Source organism: Solenopsis invicta, chromosome 9, assembly GCF_016802725.1.
Source record: "Solenopsis invicta isolate M01_SB chromosome 9, UNIL_Sinv_3.0, whole genome shotgun sequence".
NCBI lineage: Eukaryota > Metazoa > Arthropoda > Insecta > Hymenoptera > Formicidae > Solenopsis > Solenopsis invicta.
In genome coordinates this window covers 12,335,123-12,356,282 of record NC_052672.1, presented here as the reverse complement: position 1 = coordinate 12,356,282, position 21,160 = coordinate 12,335,123, and the positions used below count along the sequence as shown (strand labels likewise).

Genomic DNA, 21,160 nt, shown 5'->3' with positions numbered 1-21,160 from the left:
TCCTTCCTCCGCGGGCTCCCGTTGCGCGTCCCGGATCGATCCTGGCCGACGCTCGACGCGCGGCCTACAGGATCCTGATCCTCGATTTGGATTCCGGTCTAACGGTCGTGCCGGGTCGCGGGGTTGGCAGATATCCCGGGGAATGCTGCTACGCCTGCTGTTTTTCGTGATGTCAGATAGACAAACGACACCGACGAGGATCTTGTACATGTTGCATTTAACTCGGAGTAATTTATCGGCATATCGATCGCAACGAAATATGAATCCGAGTAGCGTTATATTCTGGCAATTATTCTGCTCGTTCGCATTTTACGAAATGAACGATTATCGCTCAAGTAGAAATCTAGTTCTCCTTTCGTGGTCACATTGCACGAACTGGCGGGCTCGCGATCAAATTTCAACGGCATTCCGAAGGGCCCACGTTTGATGATTTTTATACCAGCGTGCGGGATGTTTAGCTTTGTGATTGCTTATTTATACTGTAAGAAATAATTCTATTAAGCCGCGAATGTATCTCAAATAAAGTAATTTTCTTCAATCCTCTCGCGAGTAGAGGTATGCGTAACTAAACATTACAGTACATCCAATTTATGGACAATAAATCATCACGTAATGATAATTGCGCCGCGATATCTATTAATAGATCGAATGCTTATACAGTCTGACGTTTCCGGCACAACAATACACACTCTACTCTGCTATTAACCAATCTTATTACGTTCCACGCGATTAATATTCCCTTTAAGTTTCTTTTGTTTACTTCTACGCTAAACAAATTTACGAAAATAGATTTCTTTTTAAAAACGATCGGCGCAAGTGAACAAATCGTATTTTTTAAAAGAAGGATTCATTAAGAAGCACGATTTCTTAAAACTAATTTTTATTGGAGATCTTAGCAAAATTCAAAGACGATCAGTTAACTATTAGCATTTTTAGTATAAATAGAGTGGATTATAATGAAAGGAAAGTTTAAAGTACAACTTTTTATTCTAGGATTAAAGTTTAGGAATTTTACGATCTGTGTAGATCCTAAAGCACGACGTTAAATGCATAAGAGTTCTTTTTTTTTTTCTCAATAAAAGCACACAGTTATAGTACATGTTTTATAGCCCATAGATCACCGCATAACGATAATTACCGCACTATATCCTTTAATCGATCAGCTGCGGTATAGCCGGTCGCTTCCGGTGCGCGGCGTATACTTATTGCAATGCGCACCTCATCTTGTAACTAACAATTTTATCCCCATTAATATTTTATGTATACTATTGCTTCTTATAAAAGCCTATTAAGTTATGATTGACTTTATATATATTAAAAAAAAAGAATAAGTGAGGCGAATATTTTATAAAATAAAAAAGTGCAACATTTATATAAAACGTAAATTTTATTAATTTTATCTGCGAATTCTTCTATATTTCCATTTTTGCGGTTTTTTTTTTTAATTTTTCTAATCAGTGTAATTAGAGAACACAGAGATATGTATGAGTTCTGGGGTAGGCATACGTATACACGTATTCAAACACACGCGCGGTTCAATAAGTAAAAAAATGATAAAATTTATCAGCATCGTTCATCCGCTTACGCCACTGTCATCGCCCTCCGCGAAATCGGATGCTGGCGAAAGCGAGGGCCCTTTAGAAAGTTACCCCCGTTGCCGCGGTTGTTTGATCAGAGAGCCGTACGAACGAGTCGTTAGCCGGTACGTGCCCCGATCGCGTTTCCCTCCCTCCTGCCAGTTTCGATGCGTGTCTTCGCGTACGCATTCTCGTATACGTGCACGCGCGTGTATCGTGTGCAGAGGCGAAAGAATGAAGAGAAAAAGAGTTAGAGAGAGAGAGAGAGAGAAAGGTAGGAGCACAGATCACCATCCGGGCACCGGGTGCATAAGTCTATACTTATGGGCTAGGTGGTAGATATGGAGCGGTCGATAATGATCCAATATACTGGTACATCCTCGCGAAGTAATTACAATGATGAGCGAACCGCTACCATCGAGCGCCCGAGCGAGCTCCTTCGGAGGCTAGGCGTTGGATCAAGACCCGTCCTCCACCATCTCCCCCTGCGTCTCTTTCCCTACCTTGCCCCACCTCATCATCGCGTCGACTTCTTGCTCCTTTCGCTGCTCTTCCTTGATCCTCTTCGCTTTACTCTCTTCTTCCTCACTCTGCTCTTTTCCCTCCTTCTTCTGCTCCCTCATCTCCTCCTTTCTCCTTTTCTTCTTATACTTCCATACAGCCGCCGGTCGCTACGGTGCATAGCACCGCAACAAGAGCAAACATCTCCTCGGGGTCGTCACGGGGCCACGGAGTCACGGTGGATGGATCTCTCTCGCTCCTTTCTCGATCCTCCGGAATTATCACGGGGGCCACCTCGAGGGTTCACTTGGCCGGAAGTGCGTCATCAACGGAATACGTGCTCGATGAAACCATTCTATGGACGAATCTCTAGGAGGGTGCACCACTAAGAGCTCGTAGCTCGGCGGCCTCGAACTCGCCGTGAGGCTCTTATCTCGATGAGGCCGCCGCCGTGCCGCCGCGAGCGCACGGTGTTGGCGGATGATTAGCTTCGATTCGTTTGCGCTTGTATGCGACGGTGTTGTCATTGATCGATAGATCAGACGATCGCTGCGTTGGTCAACGCAAATGGAATCGCCCGCGATGAAGAATAATTGTATTATTGTATTAATACTGCAAGGAGATACGAGATGGGAGCGATAGAAGAAGACGCGAAATAAAAGATGGCCGGGGAAGAAGAGATTAACTCGTGGTAGCTGAAGTTAATTGCGAAGCGATAATTGCGGATCATGTTTCATGAATATGCATGGGATCAGACTACTGTTCAACGAGAAATATAATTTATTCGATAGAACTTAACCTGGTTGTGATGGGGAGAGAGCAGCTAGACGGTGATAAGCAATAATTAGCGATACCATCAGAAATATCTCTCGTTTATTTCAAGAAGCTTGCCAAGAGATGATTTTTATTAACAATTTTTATTACATCGCACTTGGACAACTGCTTTTATGAATGCATAACATCGCGAATAGATATATAACACGTAATAACACGTTAATAGTTCTATTTTCTCCTCTCAGTAAATTATTTTACTTCATATTACCTATTACACGTAAAGCTTCAATACAGATGAAACGAGATAACAAAAAACTGTAGCGTTTTAACAAATAATGATGAAGATATGCGTGATGGACACTCGTAAAACCACCGTCGTCGGTCAACTCGAGCGCGAAGCATCCGCTCTGGCGTAAGTTCATTCATCGATTTTTTGCTGCGAAGAACCTGCTGCGAGCTAGATCGCTCGACTCACCGGGAGCTGAGTACAGGCGATACGAAGTGTCTGATTAACGTTGATTTTTTGCAAGTGCCGACCGTCCGACGCCTCGTCACAAGCCTTCCAGCCTCTACTCAGTCTTCTTTCCGGTCGTTTCGATTACGATCGATACGGTTGTCGAACCGAGCCATCCTACCTCATTCTCTGCGATGTCACGCCCAAGTTTTTCGTGCTGACCTCCTTCCCTGAGAATTTTCAGCATCCGAAAATTGTATTCCTGAAACGCGCGATCGGATCGATACCGGTCATCTCAATTTGCTCGTATTAATTAGCGCGTGTTTTAACAGCAACGAAAGGCTACGCAGAAATGTTTCAATTTTAGAAAATATGTATTTCCGAAGTTAAAGTAAATGATGATCGATAGATGATCGAATCGATATATTCGCGTTAGGAAAGGAAACAATTACTCAAGAGTTTTAAAATTTCTAAATAAAAATTTTCTTTAGCAATTTAACGATTGGACAATACAATCGAATGGCACTTGCTAACTTTCATGTATTTCAATAATACTTGCGCATTAAAATTCTTCAGCCGTTAAGTTCTCAAGTATATACTGATGTTTTTAATATGTATCGCATGGCGAGCGAGCCAGAGGCTTTCGTTCCCGGTCGAGCCTGTCATAATTTCCGTCCGCCAGGTCTCGGAGAGAACGGAGACGGTTGCGACGCCACTGTGAGCGCATCCGAGCAACAAGAGCACGCATAACGTAGATGCAACGCTCCGCAACACCGGATTGCCGAGGGCGCGCTCCTTCTCCGCAAGAACCGGAGGTGAAGGGGGCACATCGGAGACCACGAAGAGGGGCACCGGGGGACGGGGGGCACGGGGGAAGAGAGGTCGACCGGGATAAACATCTGAGCCCCGCCCGGCACCCGAGGCTGCACCTCTTGTTGCTTTTCTCCTTGCCTCTCTTCTCTCCCGCATCTTCTTCTTCTACTTCTTCTTCGTCGTCTTCTTCTGCCTTCTTCTTCTTCGTCGTCTCTCCCTTCTCGTCTTTTCCCGCACTTCCCTTTCTCCCTTGCCCTCCGACGACCGGCACGCCGGCATTATTAATCCTGGGTGCAGTTCGCGAGTGTCGATATGTAGCATTTCGCACGTCCCGCATTTTACGGCGTTACGCCTCTTTCTGGTTTCCTTAATTGTATTTCATTTCTAGAACTTACACCAACTCGAATCAAAACTCAACCATGCTTCTTTTTCGACAACAGCTTGTCTTATGACATTTGAGAATACAGACGATAAAATATTGCTTCACCGATTGACCCAAAGAGCTGTGGCGTTCTCAGGCATGTGCGATACGCTCGTCCTCGAGGTATTAAGATTGCGACCTGTCTGTTGGATTCGATATTATTTTAGCACAGTAAAAAGAGGAAATATTACGGTAGCAAGAATCTTCACCTACTATGCGAAATGTCTCTAAGTTTCCGTAAAATCGCTTACCGTTACGTACGCTGTTATTGTTAGCTTCCTACGACATTCAGAGTCATGCGATATGCGCGATAACGCATGTGTCGGCGAAAGATCGAAATCTGTGCACTGTTCGAACTCGTACTGCACTTATCTATCTGACTTCACTTCTGGTCCGTTTATATCTTTTTTCGAGCTGCACATTCGACGAGCTTACTTTAGCAAAGCTCGCGAGAGAGGCTCATCTACTCGACGCGAACTCCGATCTGGTCTACGTGCTCCGTTAATGCCAGAGCGGTAAGACGCACTTGACCAACGTTTTCAAGCGTAAAATGTACGTGTCTGTTTCGAAAACGTTACTTTGGAGATTGGGTGTTCGCTTATCGGCGTCTAGAAGCCTGGAAAGCTTCTCGTTGAAATATTTTCGTCGAAGCATCTGCCACGCGATTGGTACATTTTCTACTACGAGCGTTATCGTGGATTATAAATATTTGTCACAGCAGTGTTCTCATTGTCACGTTTTTTTTTTAAACAAGTAGAAAAAATTGCACCTTTGAAAATGTATCGTCCTTGGGACATTTATCCCGCTGCGAGTGAAATTATCGGGAGGTTCCTCCGTGACGCACGTACGCATTCTCACACTTTCGCTGCTCCGAGGATTTCAGTTCGTCCGCGTATTGAATAGTTTACGGCTTTTAAATAAGCGGCCCTCACTCGTTCCCAAACAATTTGCTCATACCGCAGATTGCTCGTAAATAAAGATAATCTATTCTCTCTACCCGGAAGATAAAAATCGTTCGGTCTTTGCCAGTGGGGGCCGCGGAACAGGGCAACCACCACCGACGGCCCGGCTACCTCCCGGTGCGAGCGAGAGAGACGTGGCGACCGAGGGGTCCGAAGACCAGGGGGGGAGGGAGGTAGCGAGAGGTGTTCCACCGACTTGTTCGTTCCGCGGGTGAATGCTCCTCCAGTTATTCATTTTTACGTCGCTCATTGCTCGGATTTTACGAGGCAAAAATTATGAAATTGCACTTTGTGCACCGTGCGTGCCCCCTTCCTCTCGCCCTCTCGCCCGTTCACCACCCTCCGTGCGCTGCGCTCTTTCCTTGGCAATTATGCGTGCCGCAGTTCCGTCACGGCGATAAGCATCATCGATTTCCTCAAGGATTTTTGGTACGTTCGACATTTGAATTTTTATAGTGAATGTTCGACGAATGTTTTACGTGTCATTTGATTACAAGATAATCCGAACCAAACTATTACATTTTTTGGAATTAATACCTAATTCCATTTTTAACACCCAAGTATCGCGTGCACGTGGATCGTGTTTCTTCCTGAATTTCGTGGCATAAATAAGATTACTAGATACGCCTTTAAATTTCCGTCGTCTAGCTAACCACGGTTTGCTAAGGCTGTATTTGCTGTCGTAAATGTATGAACTACAGCAAAACGATTTACTGTTTTTCCTAATACATTAGTAAAGTAGCAAAACGTGCATGTTTATCAGAATCGCATCGTATAGCAACATAAAAATAGTTATCGGAATTAATCGATACGTCAGTGATACGTAGGTAATACATTTGGTAACTAATTAATGTCGTTACCTAGAATAACTTTTAGCTACAGAGTATATTTTGGGTAGAGAAAATGTTTTTCTGTAGCTATATATACAAATTCGTGTATCAGGTAGCAAAACTCTTTCAACTAAAATCACAGATAAAATATTAGCTCATATATTACGACGTAATTTAGTTACCATACGTTTTTAGCTACGACAGCTACTTTTTTTTCGTACGTCACACGCATATAAATTGTTGATCTAGCATTGAGAGAAGAGAATTTGACGCTTCTACGAACGTGCCGCTCTTTGTATTAACGTATAAATTACTGGTCTAAAGCGGAAGATTTTATACATTTCTACCTACGCTCTCTCGTTTCTCTGCCGGATAAATTATTGGATTAAATTTAGGTCCCAAATTTTCGTGCGCGTTGGCGCACGGCCGATAAACGAAAATGAAGAGCGTGCTGGCGTCACGTGGACCCACGGAAGTGTCCGGTGGAATATTAATGCTAAATTGCGCTGTAAATCGCGGATTTCGCATTTTCGAGAGCCGACGACATTTGTGTTTCGTCGCCGTGACAGCGTAGATCATCTTTTTTGTTACATCTGTTACGGTGAAAAAACGATGTTGAGTAATAGCGACATATTTCAAAATGTAAAATAGCAGCGTATCATAACACTTTCCAACATTTTATTTATTACTTAACGTTTATTTTACTCTGCTCGAATCGGGTCAACTCTCGCGATTCTTGTGCGAATATATTGTAAAAAAAAAGTAGATAAATCGCCACTGTATGCCTTGTGAATTTTGGAGAATCTTTCACCTGGTCAAAGTCCGACTGAATTATTTATCATAAATTAATTTTATTTAGTTTGTACAATGGACGTGGGCGATGATAGACGGTGAAATATTTTGGCACAATATTTGCCGCGTAAGGAATCGTCGGGTGGATGATACAATGGAAATTTAAATACCGCTCGTCAAAATTATCGCCGCGGACGTCATCCCGAGCAGATTTTGCTGTGCAGTATTAGATATTTGCACGAGCTCATCATCGTTCTCGGTATTTTTACAGCGGCTGGATTGGAGCTGGCATGACTGACCGTTCCGCTTATATAAATTTTTTTTTTTTCGTCGACGCCTCCATTCGACACCTGCATCTTTCCTTGACCTTTCAAGTGCACGTTCATCCGTCTGACCTTTACCATCGCTGATTCATCGGTATCTCGCGGCGTAACCTCGCGCAGTATAATCGTGCGTGTTCGTATTTATCATCTCGTTTATCGTATCGCGGCGGCCGACGATATTAATCGGCGCGAACACGGCCTTTCGACGATCCGAAAAACTCGGGAGTCTCTTTCATCTTAATTTACCGATCGCAGTCACGACGTCAGATATCGTTACTGCGTATCTCGTGAATTAAGTACGCGACGTTTTCGATTTGATAATTTTTAATGCGTTGTATTAATGTTTATTGAATCTTGCTGCAATCTCGGTTGCTTTGAAACGCGACCCGCGTATGAAAGATATGAGGCTCGCTTCTCTTTGTTAGCACATAATGAAATCAATTTGCTTAGTGAATGAATTAATTTTGCAACAAAGTAAACAAGATTGCAGCATTTAATACTTCAATACATTTTCTTCATTAATATTATAATTGACAGGGAATATTTTAATTATTTATAGAAATTCTTTCTTCTTTTAATTGCTTTAATTACAGCTCTTCATGCATGAAGCTTTGAATCAAAAATATCAAGATTGTGAAAACCAATGTCATACCCTAGCTAGCTTTTAACGCGGATGATTACGCCCTGCTGATATACTGTACCGATAGTTATGCGATTACGAATAATTGCGCGAAATGAGTTAGAATTATCGATAATTATACGGACGACGGACGTATCGCGGACGATGAATCGTTGAAAATAGCAAATTTCATACCGTTCCTTTCAATTAACGATCGAAAAACCGGGACAGGCGAGAGAGAGAATGATAAAGAGAGCACGTAGCTCGAGGAGATATCGATCGATGCTCCGACGGTTCGTTGCCTCCGAGATTTGCTGCGTTCGAGGGAAGACGACTCGCGGACGACGGACGTTGACGAGTAAATCGGTCCGGGGCAGCAAGTGAATTTCGAAGTCTATCTCAGTGTCCCGTGCTATTTATTCGCGCGGCTCATTAGAGAACGTTCGTCGCGCGTCAGCGCTCGTGTTCACCTAGAGAAAAGATTTTGTTGGTTCACCAAGTACCAGCACCTGTAACAAATCACGTTGTCGCTCTATCTAAAAATATTTATTACAGATACTGTTACTTGTTGAATTGACGAAACCTTTCCTCTTAAGATGTTTCCCGTATCTATCGATGTCAAGCATTTCTAAGGCGACGAATCCGTTTTTTTTTTTTTTTTACGATCGTTTTTACGTTCTAATTTACATATTCCTAATTACATATCCCCAATTTACGTTATTATTATTCTATTTTAGACTAATACAGCGCTCTTCGGTTTTATGGTTTTTTGAAAATTCCGAACGTATCTTCCTTAAGATAACGCACACGCACGTGGCGCGTACGCACATGAGTGCGCAACATTCTTCTCTCTATTCGTCGATTTCGCATCGACTCATCAGCATCAGCAGGTTCACCGATGCCCCAGCGCAACATTATGGCTCGGTTTGAAAAACACTAATGCATGATGCTCCTCGAGAGAGAGAGAGAGAGATCGCGGTGATCATCGCGAGAGAGTGCAGAAAGGAGTGGCAGAAGAGAGGCGCGGTAGACAGCGCGCGCGAGAGAGATGAGCCGGAGAGGGGGAGATTTTAGTGCCGGCCGGACGTTTCAATTAAATCGTCGAAATCATCATCGGGCACCAGTGCCGTCCACCTCTTTCGCCATCGTCATCGTCGTTCGCCCCGTTCGTCGCGGTACTCGTTTTGCTGACGAACGTAAATTTCTCCACTCAACGGGACCGTAACTTCTTCGTACACGCGCGCGCGCGGAGGCCAGGCCATCGGGGTTCTCGTGCCGCACGCCAGAACAAGTCTATGAAATATGAGCACTTTTGATCCAGCATACCGTAATGAGAAAGGGGAATACCGCGAGTTGCGGTTTTTTTTCCACATCCAAGATCCTTCGGCGCTGCCTGCTGGTGATGCCGCGGATGCTTGGCTCGGGATCACCACGCTTTTCGATCGACCAGGCGTAACTGTTCTATTAGCGACTGTCAATAATCGTCTTGGATATACAAAACTAACTCTGCACGTTTGCCCATTGCAGTAAAGTATAATGATCGGCGCGTATTTACTGCAGCGACCATATTTATAGTTTGATGTTGCGCGACAGGCTGATTTTATTTTTATCACAGTACTCGTTTAGAAACGTCGACGATCTCGGTACTGTGTCAGAAAACCGTTTATACACATGTGTGCGATATTTTATTTAGTCACGAATCAGACCATGTAACGTTATTTATAATTTAATATATAGTCTGCTGTTTTGTCGATATAAAATTCTTGCGTGACATGAGACGCATGTCACGTGAGACATGCGATAAACTTGATCGGGCGGTAGCCAGCAGCGAGAAGTTATAGGAATATTATAAAGAGACGATGCAGTCTATACTAGAACTCGATCCGGCTCACGATATACCAAAAGGATTCTCGTTATCAACCGGTCCCATCTTATCAGGTCGGCGCAGCATCGCCGGTAAATCATCGGGGTCCTTGGCGGGGCACCTTTAATTACCGGGCGTGCACGAGGGGAAAAAAATATGAAGACGTAATACGTTATCCGGTTGCCTTCCTCTCCCGGGTGCCTACCGGTAGATAGAGAGGCCGGTCCAGTTGATGCCGAGAGGCGTTGCTCATAAATAATGAACACATATTCATGAACGCCACCGGTTACTTCGTCTCTCACGAATGGAACCCACGTTTACCTGGTCCGCGTCAGCGATTGGGAAAACTCCGCCGTTTCAGAAACGCTTTCACACGGACGCTTTCCGTCGGGGATACAGGCGCGGTGAATACGGTACCCCGGGATTTATGCGATGCGAAACGAGGCGCCTTCAAAGATGCATTTCCCCGTGTGGTTCATTCACCGGGGAAAACTGATTTAAATAACAAGCGTGGGTTTCCGCGGTATTAATTTGCTCTGGCAAGTCGTGAGAATAATATTGCTATATTTGGATTTATTATTCGATGCTCACTAGATCGATTTGAGAAGCAACATCCTACTTCTTACCGTGCAAATAGACAGAAACGAAGAGAAAATACGTGCAGTATAATGATTTTTTATTTCTATAATCTAAAAGTATATATATTTTTATAAATATAAATTATAAAGAGTATCGCGAACACTTTTACAAGAAGCTGAAGTCACATGTCGATGTGAAACCAGGCATTTAACTTCAGAATATATTTACGCCATTTACAACTTTTGCGCTGCTCGCTCTATATCATTATGTCAGTCGCGAGATTTTTAATCGGCCGAACGGCATCGCGAGAGAGCGTGCACTAATTAATTCCTACGAGTGGGTTGATGGACGCCAGGCCGGCATACAAGGACGAGTCGTATCGATCCAGTCGAACGATTAATACATCCCGTTGCGCGCGCGGCGAGATGCGGAGGAGGTCGACGGACCGTTTAATCGCCGATAGTTGTACGGGAAAGAAAATGGCCGAGGTGGTAATCGCTACCTGCGGAAGCCAGGCGATCGACGCCAGATAGGATACCAATATAATGCAACCGTCTATCGGGACGTTTCGACGAGCGTTCGCTTCGTCGTTCGTTCTCGAATAATCTCTCCGCGGAGCGGATATCTAAACGAGGAGCTCGGAGCGCAGCCTCCGGGCGGCGCGCACATACGGATATATACGCACGTATAATAAACCAGACGTGTGTAGAAGTGGAAGTGCTCTTTCTCTCCCGAGTGATATATATCGGGCGCGATATATCGTCCTTGATGGTACACCTTCGAAGCCGGGGCGAACTACTACTCGTTGCGCCCGCCGCCACGTATTCGCCGGCCGCGCGGCCGGCCGCAGCAGCGTCTCGCCCTCGCGAAACAATATGATGGTTAACGTAACAAGCTCTCATCTCGGCTGTGCGCGCGTTAGGTATCCCACTGCGGCACAGGATTCCGAACATGTCCGGACACCTAAGGCGACGCTTCCAGAATAATCTCCGGGATAATGCGTTCCTCGCTCCGACGATGTTATATAGGGTTCTCCCGGGGCGTTGTGTAATTATTGTTAACTTAGATGGATGAATAGGACTTGATTTTCGATAAAAATCAGGATGGCGAGAGAATTTCTATTAGAGCTATTTACCCGACTATTAGTGTCTTGGGAAATTTATGAATGTTTTTACGAGATAGTATGTCAATTGCTAGAAACGAAGACGAGCGCGGACGACGTGGTGATATCTCGCGAAATGTGCTTGGGACAACTCAAATGCAAAATTTAATCAAAGTTCTCTTAGCTAACGCAGGCATTTGCAAAGCTTTCGTGAGATTGCTTATGACGCAAAGACTAAATATAGGAAAGACCAAGACAGAAAATATATATTCAACGATTTATCGCAGTGCTATTTAAACGATATATTAGGCTCTTTATTTTCGTGAAATTATATATAAAATATATAAATTATTATAATTCATAAATATATGAATGAACTATTTTCTACCTGCGTTTCGAAGTGCAGGTTTAATACTAATTACGAAAAGACACGCCAGAGTCTGTTATGAAAATAGGATCGTGCTATCTGAGAACCGGCCGATGATATTGTTTTACGAGCGATTCCCGAAGAACTATGGGATACAAGCAAACGAGATGTTCGCGTCTTGTTTCACCCTGACGTAGTGTCCATCTAGGCTGCTATACGAGTCTCGACTGATCACAGACGCGAAGGAAGACGTAGCATTGATAGCTGGACATTGAACGACGTGCGTAGAAGAAGCTTCGTGGGACAATCTACCGTCAAGTTCTATCAACGCGGTCTCGGGAAGCGTCTGGAATTCAATAGCTGTTCTTCCGTTCTGTCTCGTAAGTGGATCCAAATATGGAATCCAGGCAGAGAGCATCCCGATTAACCGTAATCGGTAGCCGAAGCACGCGGGAAAGACGGTGCGCGACTGTTCCGATAATAATGTTAGCTAAATGTTTCCTCGTCGTAAAAAACAATGGGAAGTAATGGTTTGTTTCTTTTCTTGCCTTCGATCGCTATTGTGCTTTCTTAGGATCGCATAATCCACGTATAATTTCTCTATTCTAATCGATCATTTCATTTATTCTAAATCGTTAACTTCTTCCGCCGCGATTTCCTGTCTGATCTATTTTGTATCCCTAGTTTTACTGAGGGAAGAGTATATCTTCTTGAACCATTGTTTATGTTGAATCTTTCATATTTCATTTTTAATGCGGATTTTCTTTATCGTCTTAATATAAATGTCTCTTCGTACGCCGCTTTTATCCTCAGCGATTATCATCGAGCTGTGCATCTTGCAATTCTTTGAGACTCTTATCCTACCCCTTCCTCTCGTTTCCATGCTCATCTCGTCGCCATCGTTCTGCGATGCGAGAAAATCATCTCGAATTTTTCCTGGGCGGAATCACCGCGCCGACACTGATCGTCGCGACAGGTTACACCGGTAGCGGCCAAGTCGGCTCTCTTCTCGAGGACTCCGTTGATTCCTACTCCTGCGTTCCACCACTACCATCATCACCACCACCACAACCACCACCACCACCGCCACCACCGGCGCTGCTGTTGCCGCTGCCAGCATCACCACCTTCGTTCATCCACCACCATCTACTCGGGCTACCACCTCCTTCGCGAGGCACTCGCCATGTGACTGACTCCCCTTCTCCGTTGACGAGCGGTGGGCCTGCCTACCTGCCGCCCGTTGCCCCGCTCCCATTACGACGCGGACTCTCGCGGCAGGTGCACCAACCTAAGTGCCACTCCGCTTACTTGTGTGTGTGCCTACTAAGGCAGAGTAGTGTGTCCGGTGGTTAGGTTCTTCCCTCTCTTTCTCTCTCTTCTTTTCTTTTTCCCCTCTCTTTTTCTTCTCTCTCCTCCCTCTTTCTCTTTTTCTCTTCCTTTCCCCGCTAGCTATCTCTTCTGCCGTCTTTTTTCCCCCCTATCTATCCCCCTACCTGTGTTGTCTCCGTCCCTCTCTTTCTTTCTCCCCCTACTGTCTCTGTCTATCCGTCTATCCTCTTCGACATCACCTCACGCAGCAGTGCCGTGTTGTAGTGTCGTGTCATCCCGCGGTACGTCAACGATCCTCCCGGACTGAAAGCAAGGATCGACCGGGTCGAGAGTACACTCTGCGATTATCGTGGCCGGTCGATCGCCGGTCTACAGTAGGGTGAAGAAAGTGAACTCGCGGTCACCGCGAAGGTGAAGGGAGTGATAATCCCGATGAAACGCACGTTCTCTTGACACCGACAGTCGGAAGCGACGAACGAAGTGACTCGTTGAAATACTCAAATACGAGAAATTTGGTGAATCTATTTCGATTCGATCCATCGGAAGTAAGATTTTACGTTGGTGAAATTTGTCGCGATGATAGATGACAAGCTCGTCGCGATTGAGCTTGTTAAGAACGAGTTGATGGATTGAAAGTCTGGTGTCGTACCGTTCCAACAATTTTTAGTATTTTCATGAATAGTCTAATGATTGCACTCGGAGTGAAAAGGGTAAGAGAAAGAGTCGTCTGGTGATAGTTCAAGACTCGATTGTGATCCGACGTGATCCGTGCGATCTTGAAGACAGCTATTATCCGACGAGTGGCAAGGTGCGCTTAGGAAGGGGACATTCGGTGAAGGTGTCAAACGTCGGCGGCACCTCATTGACATTTCCGTGACATTTAGTGCGCGATTCGAGTCGAGTGCTAGATACCTTTTCGTGTAACACGCGTGTCCCTCGCTGTGTTACACGACAGCGAAACCTCGGGCGGTGCGTTACTGTCGTAGAAAAACGACGCGACGAACGAAAGAATACGTTAGTGTGACAAAAAGGAAGTGAAACGAGGGCCGGGCAAGTCGATGACGTTCGTGCCTTATCGCCGACGAAACCGGAGCGCAGTGACGGCCAAGACTCATCCACAGGCTTATCTGTCTCTCGGAATTCTTCATTTGCACGTGTACGACGTGGAATACAAATAAGACGACCTGCTTTCTCGCAGTGATCTGTCCCCGAACCTTAGTCGTACAACGAACAACGAAACGAGATCCCTTCACAAACCTACCTGAAACTGAGAACTCTGTTGCGGAGCAACAGGTGGTTATATCTGAAGATCGTCGAACGAGGTTCTCCTGCGATTCTCGACAGGCAGAACCGGAGATTCTTCACTCGGTTGGAGGTTGACGCTGGTAGCCAAACTGGACATTCTTACCGCCACGTCGGGAAGAACGGAGTGGAGATGTCCGCGGGTCGCTGAGAGAATGAGGGAGCTGGACACCGAGAGCCCTGTCGTCTGGCCGGCCTGGTGTTATACTGGTAAGTCGGACACTCGAGCGATAACAAATGGAAAACACGGAGTGAACTAACGTCGATAGACGTAACGGCATCGTGTGACGATTCCTTAATGAGAATACACCTGCAGTTAATTACAATTTATCATCATTAATTTTTTTTCGTCGATCGTTCCATCTAACATTCATAAATTTTAATAAACGTTTAATGGCATACAAATAAGGAAATCGTAACAACATAATTGTTTCCGATAAAGCTATTTCCATAGTGAATCAGCAATATGTTGACGTTCGCGTTCATTATTGTTGAACATTTTCCAAGTGTTATTTGAGATAAAACTTGGAATGTTCTGATGCGATGCGATCGAGATCGATTGGCGCGCAAACGAGATTGATGCGCTTTGTACAAACGTAGGCGTTATCAATTCCATCGGTAGTCGGCGAAATCATAACGAGTCAAAGTGTAACAGAACGCAAATCGCCGTGGTGGTTTGAGGAGGAAAGTTATGAAACACTTGGCCGCGAGTAGGCGTCACGCGGTAGCTTTGGAATTCATACTCCATTACTTCATCGATATCTCGAATGACTGACGAAAAACAAATAAGTACGAGGCTGGATAGGAAAACGCGAGTGCGTATCATGGAAGTTTCATAAATTATATAATTGGAAAGCAATATTAAAATTCCTGACAATCTAATCACACCTGTACTTATGATCAGACACAATTAGCCTAATGATTGCGCGAATTGAATGAATTTTTATGACGCATATCTAATAATTTACATAGTACAAATATACAAGTGTCCCAGTGAAGGTGTACACAAAATCAATATGTAGAATAAGAATGATTTGAGATCACTTTTACTACTGAACGATGTGCCATACCTGAGCGCGCGAATTTTGGCTAGTTTGATTCGTTAACTTTAAACCCTTCTAGTTTAAAAATTATTATTATCAGTCTGGACATTTTGGTATATTAGAATCTTCTCGAAATGATTTCTGAAATTTACCATTAACAGATCAGAGCAAGTCGGAGAAACTCTGTATATATAACGTTTTATCGCTTTGATCATATTTATTTCTATATTAAGAGTACATTTTTACATGTAAAGTGAAAAGTGTAGAAGGAAGTATGATATCGAAAGAATATCTGAATTTCCAGAAACTAACTGATACAATCAGTTAAAAAAACAGCAATAAATGTTCCGCGGTGTATGTTATGTTTGTCGAGCTTTTAATTTCTCGGAAATTGTCCGCCGTGCGATATCTCTAATATGTCAATAAACTCATTTTAAGCACCACTCAACATAACTCTACCACCGTCGAGTCACGCAAAATTCCAGTGATGTGAAGTTTTATATACACTTTAGATTTAAATCAACAAAAAATACATATTAATGGAGTTTGGAAATATCGATTGCATTTAAAATTAAAGTTGTTGCACATTGCTTTTCTGTCAATCCTTATTTATTTTCTCAGAGCTTTGTGTTGATACTGTAATATTTATTATTTTTTTGTGAGGCTTACAAATTTGTATACTTTTTCTCTATTTTTCTCTATTTAGCAGATTTATCTTTGAATAATGCCATTTTAGTTTTAAACTTAATTTTAGCTCCATTTTCAGAGAGCATCTTACAATTAAAACATAAATGATAGTATCTTGCTAGTTAAACCTTAATGGATTCCTCGCGTATTTGTAAATGTAGTAAGCAGAAACACGCGAGTAGGGTCATAGGTTTCTTTACGGAAAGTGGTTTTTTATCGTTCCTTATCAGGCCAGACTTCTTAATTTCCGAACTGCAGTTGCCTACCTGCGCTCGAGCCCATTTCTCGGCATCGTTTTGCCACGCGGAGAGAATTCGTCCAGTTCCGTTAACGGGGAGACGAGCTCCGAGACACGAGAACGAATCGCGGAGGGTGTAATTATGGTGCTCGATCTTGACAATTAGGAACCCTTGGAAGCTGTCGGTAGCGGAATAGGGGCCACTTAGCTCCCGCAACTTCCAGCAGCTTTATCTCGTCCAATCGCCTCGCATTATTCGTCGGTGTCTTCTAATTAAGGGGTAACCCGCGGATTTTTTTCCTATTCGGGAATCGAGCTGGCGAATATGTCGCCGCTAATTGTAAAGCGATTGATTTTGGAGTCTCAGACCTCGGGGGCTGAATATCGTCGTATTTTCAGTATCTCAATTTCCTACTTAATGTGGCTTACGTTGAGAAATCGATACATGATTCGATACTTACCACTCAGGAATGCCAGTTAAAAAAAATATCGAGCATAATTAACTCCCGTACAGTTCGGACTTGTGTTCTTGAAAACGCGCGTGATCCGTCGCGAATCATTCGGTTAAAACGCTATTTTTTGCCAGTCAGGATATTAATATGCTTTTTTTGGCGCCGCGCGAATTATCTCGGGGCGATTGCACGCGGCCGCGTGCATTTCTTAGCCGGTTGTTCGGACCCACGGTTCGGAGTAGCGTAGCATACAACCGGTGTGATTTGGTGACAGAACCGATCCCGCGGAACGGATTTGTTACGGTATAAAGTCGAGGTAATGGCGAAAGACGCTTTGCGGACGCGCCACTCCGGTCGTGACCGCTAATGCGATTACCGTTCTTTCGTAGTCACCAGGAAGCAGACATTGTTTCGCGTCGCCAAAACGAATCATCTAGCGTCGCCGCAGAAATCCATTTTCGGGATCTACGATTAGCGAAAGCCGTAATTATTACTCCAGAAAAATTTTCTTAACCGTCGAGCGTTTCGCTTTCATATTCTCGGAATTAATCCCACAGTGGAAATGAAGAGATTTGAATATTTTTTCTTACATTATAATCAATAGTCGATAATTTATTTCTTTGTTACTTAAGTAATGTTATTCACTAATTATTCTAATCATAATCCGCTTGATTCAATTTGTACATTTTTCCTCTTGTAGCTAAAATTATTTCTCATCTTTATGTATTTCTTTTTATAACGAGTAATTACATTTGTCACTTGTATGCGGTGCGCGTTCCGCACATCTGTGTTTCATACGCCTTATCTCAATTTTATGAAATGCAAAAAAGAGAACCTATCGACAATCCATCTATTAATAAGATGATAATCGTTTAATCAAGTGAATACTTGCGCATGAATATATGCGTGGACGATAATGTAAATGTCCTCGGTTTCTTAATCCTCGTGGTTGAATTTTCTCAGCGATTACCCAAGACTCGTGACTCTCGTGAAGCATTCGCTTGTAAAGTTGGTTTGTCGAAACCGCGACATATAGGAGCCGCATGGAGAAAGTTATAAATCATGATAACAATTATGTATTGATGTGCACTCTCGCGACTCTTCAATTATAACGATATTATCATCATTAAGTTGAGTAATCGTATCCTTGTTATCGCCGTTTATATTTCGATTACCTCAACTAACAATCACCGTTATTATCTTCTAACGAGTAGAATTAGTTCTTTCCGCCCCTTTTTCCCGCGACATATCGTTCCTCTCGATTTGCGATTCTTTTAAGTTCGAAGGAATCTATGAAAAGTTCAAGACAGAACGAAGGGAGCGCAATGTTCCTGGAATCTGGACCGTATTGCGCGCCGCGCTGTCGAAGCATAGCCTCGTCACTTTCGTGACTTATCGTCGTCCAGGTCTTCCCGGCCGGGAAGTTTCCAGGAATCGCAGCTCTCGCCGACCGTCTCCGGTTTATCTTGAAGGCGCCATGTAAGGTCTTCCTTGTCGATGCGTTGAACGGTCGGAGGAATCACGCGCTTACACGGTTTTAGTCTCGACCTTTGCCTTCCGCCGAGGAACGCACGACTTACCAATCCTCCGGTAGTCCTTTCGGCACGTCCTACTCGTCGTCGGTACGGATTGTCATTGGCGAAGTTAAATATTGGCTGTCGCTCAAAATACAAACGCGATTACGCTCGCGCCGGTGACTGGTACCCCGTGTCGTTGCAAGTAACTTATTTATGGACCACAAAGCATCGACCTCTGTCTCCCACTGTCGGGATCCTCTTTCCTCGCTGCCGACTCGCTTCATCGGGACTCGCTCCCGGTATATCCTGCCCGTGGTTGCCGGTTCTTTTTACTTTTCATTGTTTCCGACAGCTAATAAAGCCTCTAAGGAGAATGAGCTGCCTGTCTTCGATTCATTAAAATGCGTCACGTATTTAATTTTTGATACAGCTAGATTCAATGTTATGGCATTAAAGTGAATGTAGTATAATTGTAATTACAACATACTTAATAATTGTGCACACGCATATTCTTACATAGAAAGAGCGCAATATGTGTTAATATAAAAAGATATAATCATATCTTTTAGCGTTTTGTCACATATTATTTATCTTTTCCTGAAATTGATGAAAATTCTATTGAACATTTTTATGAATAGTATTGAAATGTAGAAATATCTAAATTGATGTACCTACTTTTATATTGAATCGGTTAATATTGATTATTAAATTATTGTCGTTCGACAATATTACACGACATCACGACGAGATCAAATAACAGATGTCTTTCATTTCAAGTAAAATAAAACCAGCGTATTTCTAAGATTGAGACAATAAAATCGGAAGATGACAAAGAAAACGGCAGCAAAGAATTCGGTAAAATCATCCCTCGCCGTTCAAGGGACTAATAAACGCGTCATTATGACGGAAGCGGGAACCCCGCCTCAAAATTGCACTGCGAGGGTTTCTAATCGCGTTTCCTCGAGACAAAGGGCATCAGTCGTGAAGATATACGTAGAGAGAGAGAGAGAGAGAGAGACGAGGAAGTGGTGAAAGGGAGAGATGAGAGGGGAAGAAGGTGAAACAAAGAGAAAGGCATAGAAAGGGCGAGGCGGGCGAAGGGGAAACGTGAAAAAGTGGCAGACTGTGTCGAGCTCGCTCGAGGTGGGAACAAAAGCTACCTCTTCTTCTTCTTCTTGCTCGTCTTCTTCTTGCTTTTCTTCCACCGGCTCCGTCCACGAAGCTCTTTTTGAGAGAGGGAGAGAGAAAAACAGTGTGTGAGGTGTGATGAGAGGAGGAAAGAAGAGAAAGAAAGAGGAAGAGGCGTTTGGTAGAGGGATCACTCTGGGATAAACCATTGTGACTTCTTGCACGTATGAAAAACCACAAACCACTGACGTTATTTCGCGGCCGCGAACACGAAGGGCCTCTCTCCTTCCCTTCTCGGCCGCGCGAGAAGCCCGAACCGCGTAGATAATACCCGAGAACCCCGGGGCTCGCTCTCTCCCTCCCTGGTTACCCTCGTCCACCTGGATTCGCTCTTGTCCTTTGATTCGATTTCTTTTTTTCGGCGGCACCGCAGAATCGCGCCTCGGAATGATGCTCTCGTTTGATCGACCATCTCGGTCGAATTGACCGCAATGGTGAGATCATTACGCCGTCATTTACCGACAGGTGCGTACGAGGTATCGATTTGATAAACAGTGAACTGCAATTTGCAATTGCCACAAAACCGAAGTAGAAAAAAGTGGAATGGTACTTAGTGTTGGTCGCAACTACCAGCAGTTATATTAGCATATGTATATACATGCTAATACAACTGCTGGTAGTTGTATCAAATAACGATTTTATTGAAGCAGACGCGTTTTTTAAGAAGCGATGTTTTATTATCAAATTATTAATTGAAAATATTGATTTTCTTTATATTTATCTGCTTTTAAAAGTGATAGTCGAGGGTATGTTAATCAACAAATTACATTTTATTAAAAGTACACTTTCGCATATTTTAAGTCAGTAGTAATTTCGACAGAATTCAAATGAATCTGTTGCGATCTTCTTTCGTTTGATCGGTCGACCTCCAAATCGCCTTCTCGAAAGTAAATGGACGTGATCCACACCTCTTTTCCCTCCTCCTCCACTGCTCATTCTCATTCTCCTCCTCCTCCTCCTCCTCCTCCTCTTCCTCCTCCGTTGCAGCGACACGCGCGCGCCAACGAGTCCTCAGGCACCCTGTCGTTCCAACAGGTGACAGGGGGAGTCCTTAATCGCGTCATGACGTTTTCATATCGGAAATCGCGCGAGTCACGTCGCTTAATTGCCCGTGCGAATTATTGAATGCCGGAGCGCCGGCCGATTGCGCTCACGGCACGCGTTTATCTTTCGGGAAACACTTCGGCACACTCGTGAATCGGAAGAGAGAGAGAGCGGTGTCTACCTGACATTATTATTAACGCGCCAGGACGAGTGAGGACGAGTGGCGGGTTTACTGTCGATAACGAGCCATCGAGTAGAAGACGAGTTCTCCTCCATTCAGACCAGGCCGGACGCTTCGAAAAATTTCAACCGACAAATGACAGATGGTCACGGCTCTCCACAACGGAGTGGCAAGGAATCTATCGCGGGGAAAGGGACGTAC

The 21,160-nt window shown here is 44.1% G+C and overlaps 1 protein-coding gene across 7 annotated transcripts in view; it reads left to right on the top strand.

Moving 5' to 3' along the window:
* Nucleotides 1-21,160, top strand: part of LOC105198042 (nascent polypeptide-associated complex subunit alpha, muscle-specific form) — a 123,103-nt gene that overhangs the window by 11,059 nt on the left and 90,884 nt on the right. Inside the window, exon 1 of one of the 7 annotated variants that reach the window (XM_011164682.3) lies at nucleotides 11,388-14,819. The exons of the other annotated variants lie outside the window; for them this stretch is intronic. Within the exon in view, the coding sequence (XP_011162984.1) occupies nucleotides 14,765-14,819 (55 nt within the window). The 5' untranslated portion in view covers nucleotides 11,388-14,764. Of the gene's footprint in view, nucleotides 1-11,387; nucleotides 14,820-21,160 lie in introns of those variants that run through there. 7 annotated transcript variants of the gene reach the window in all.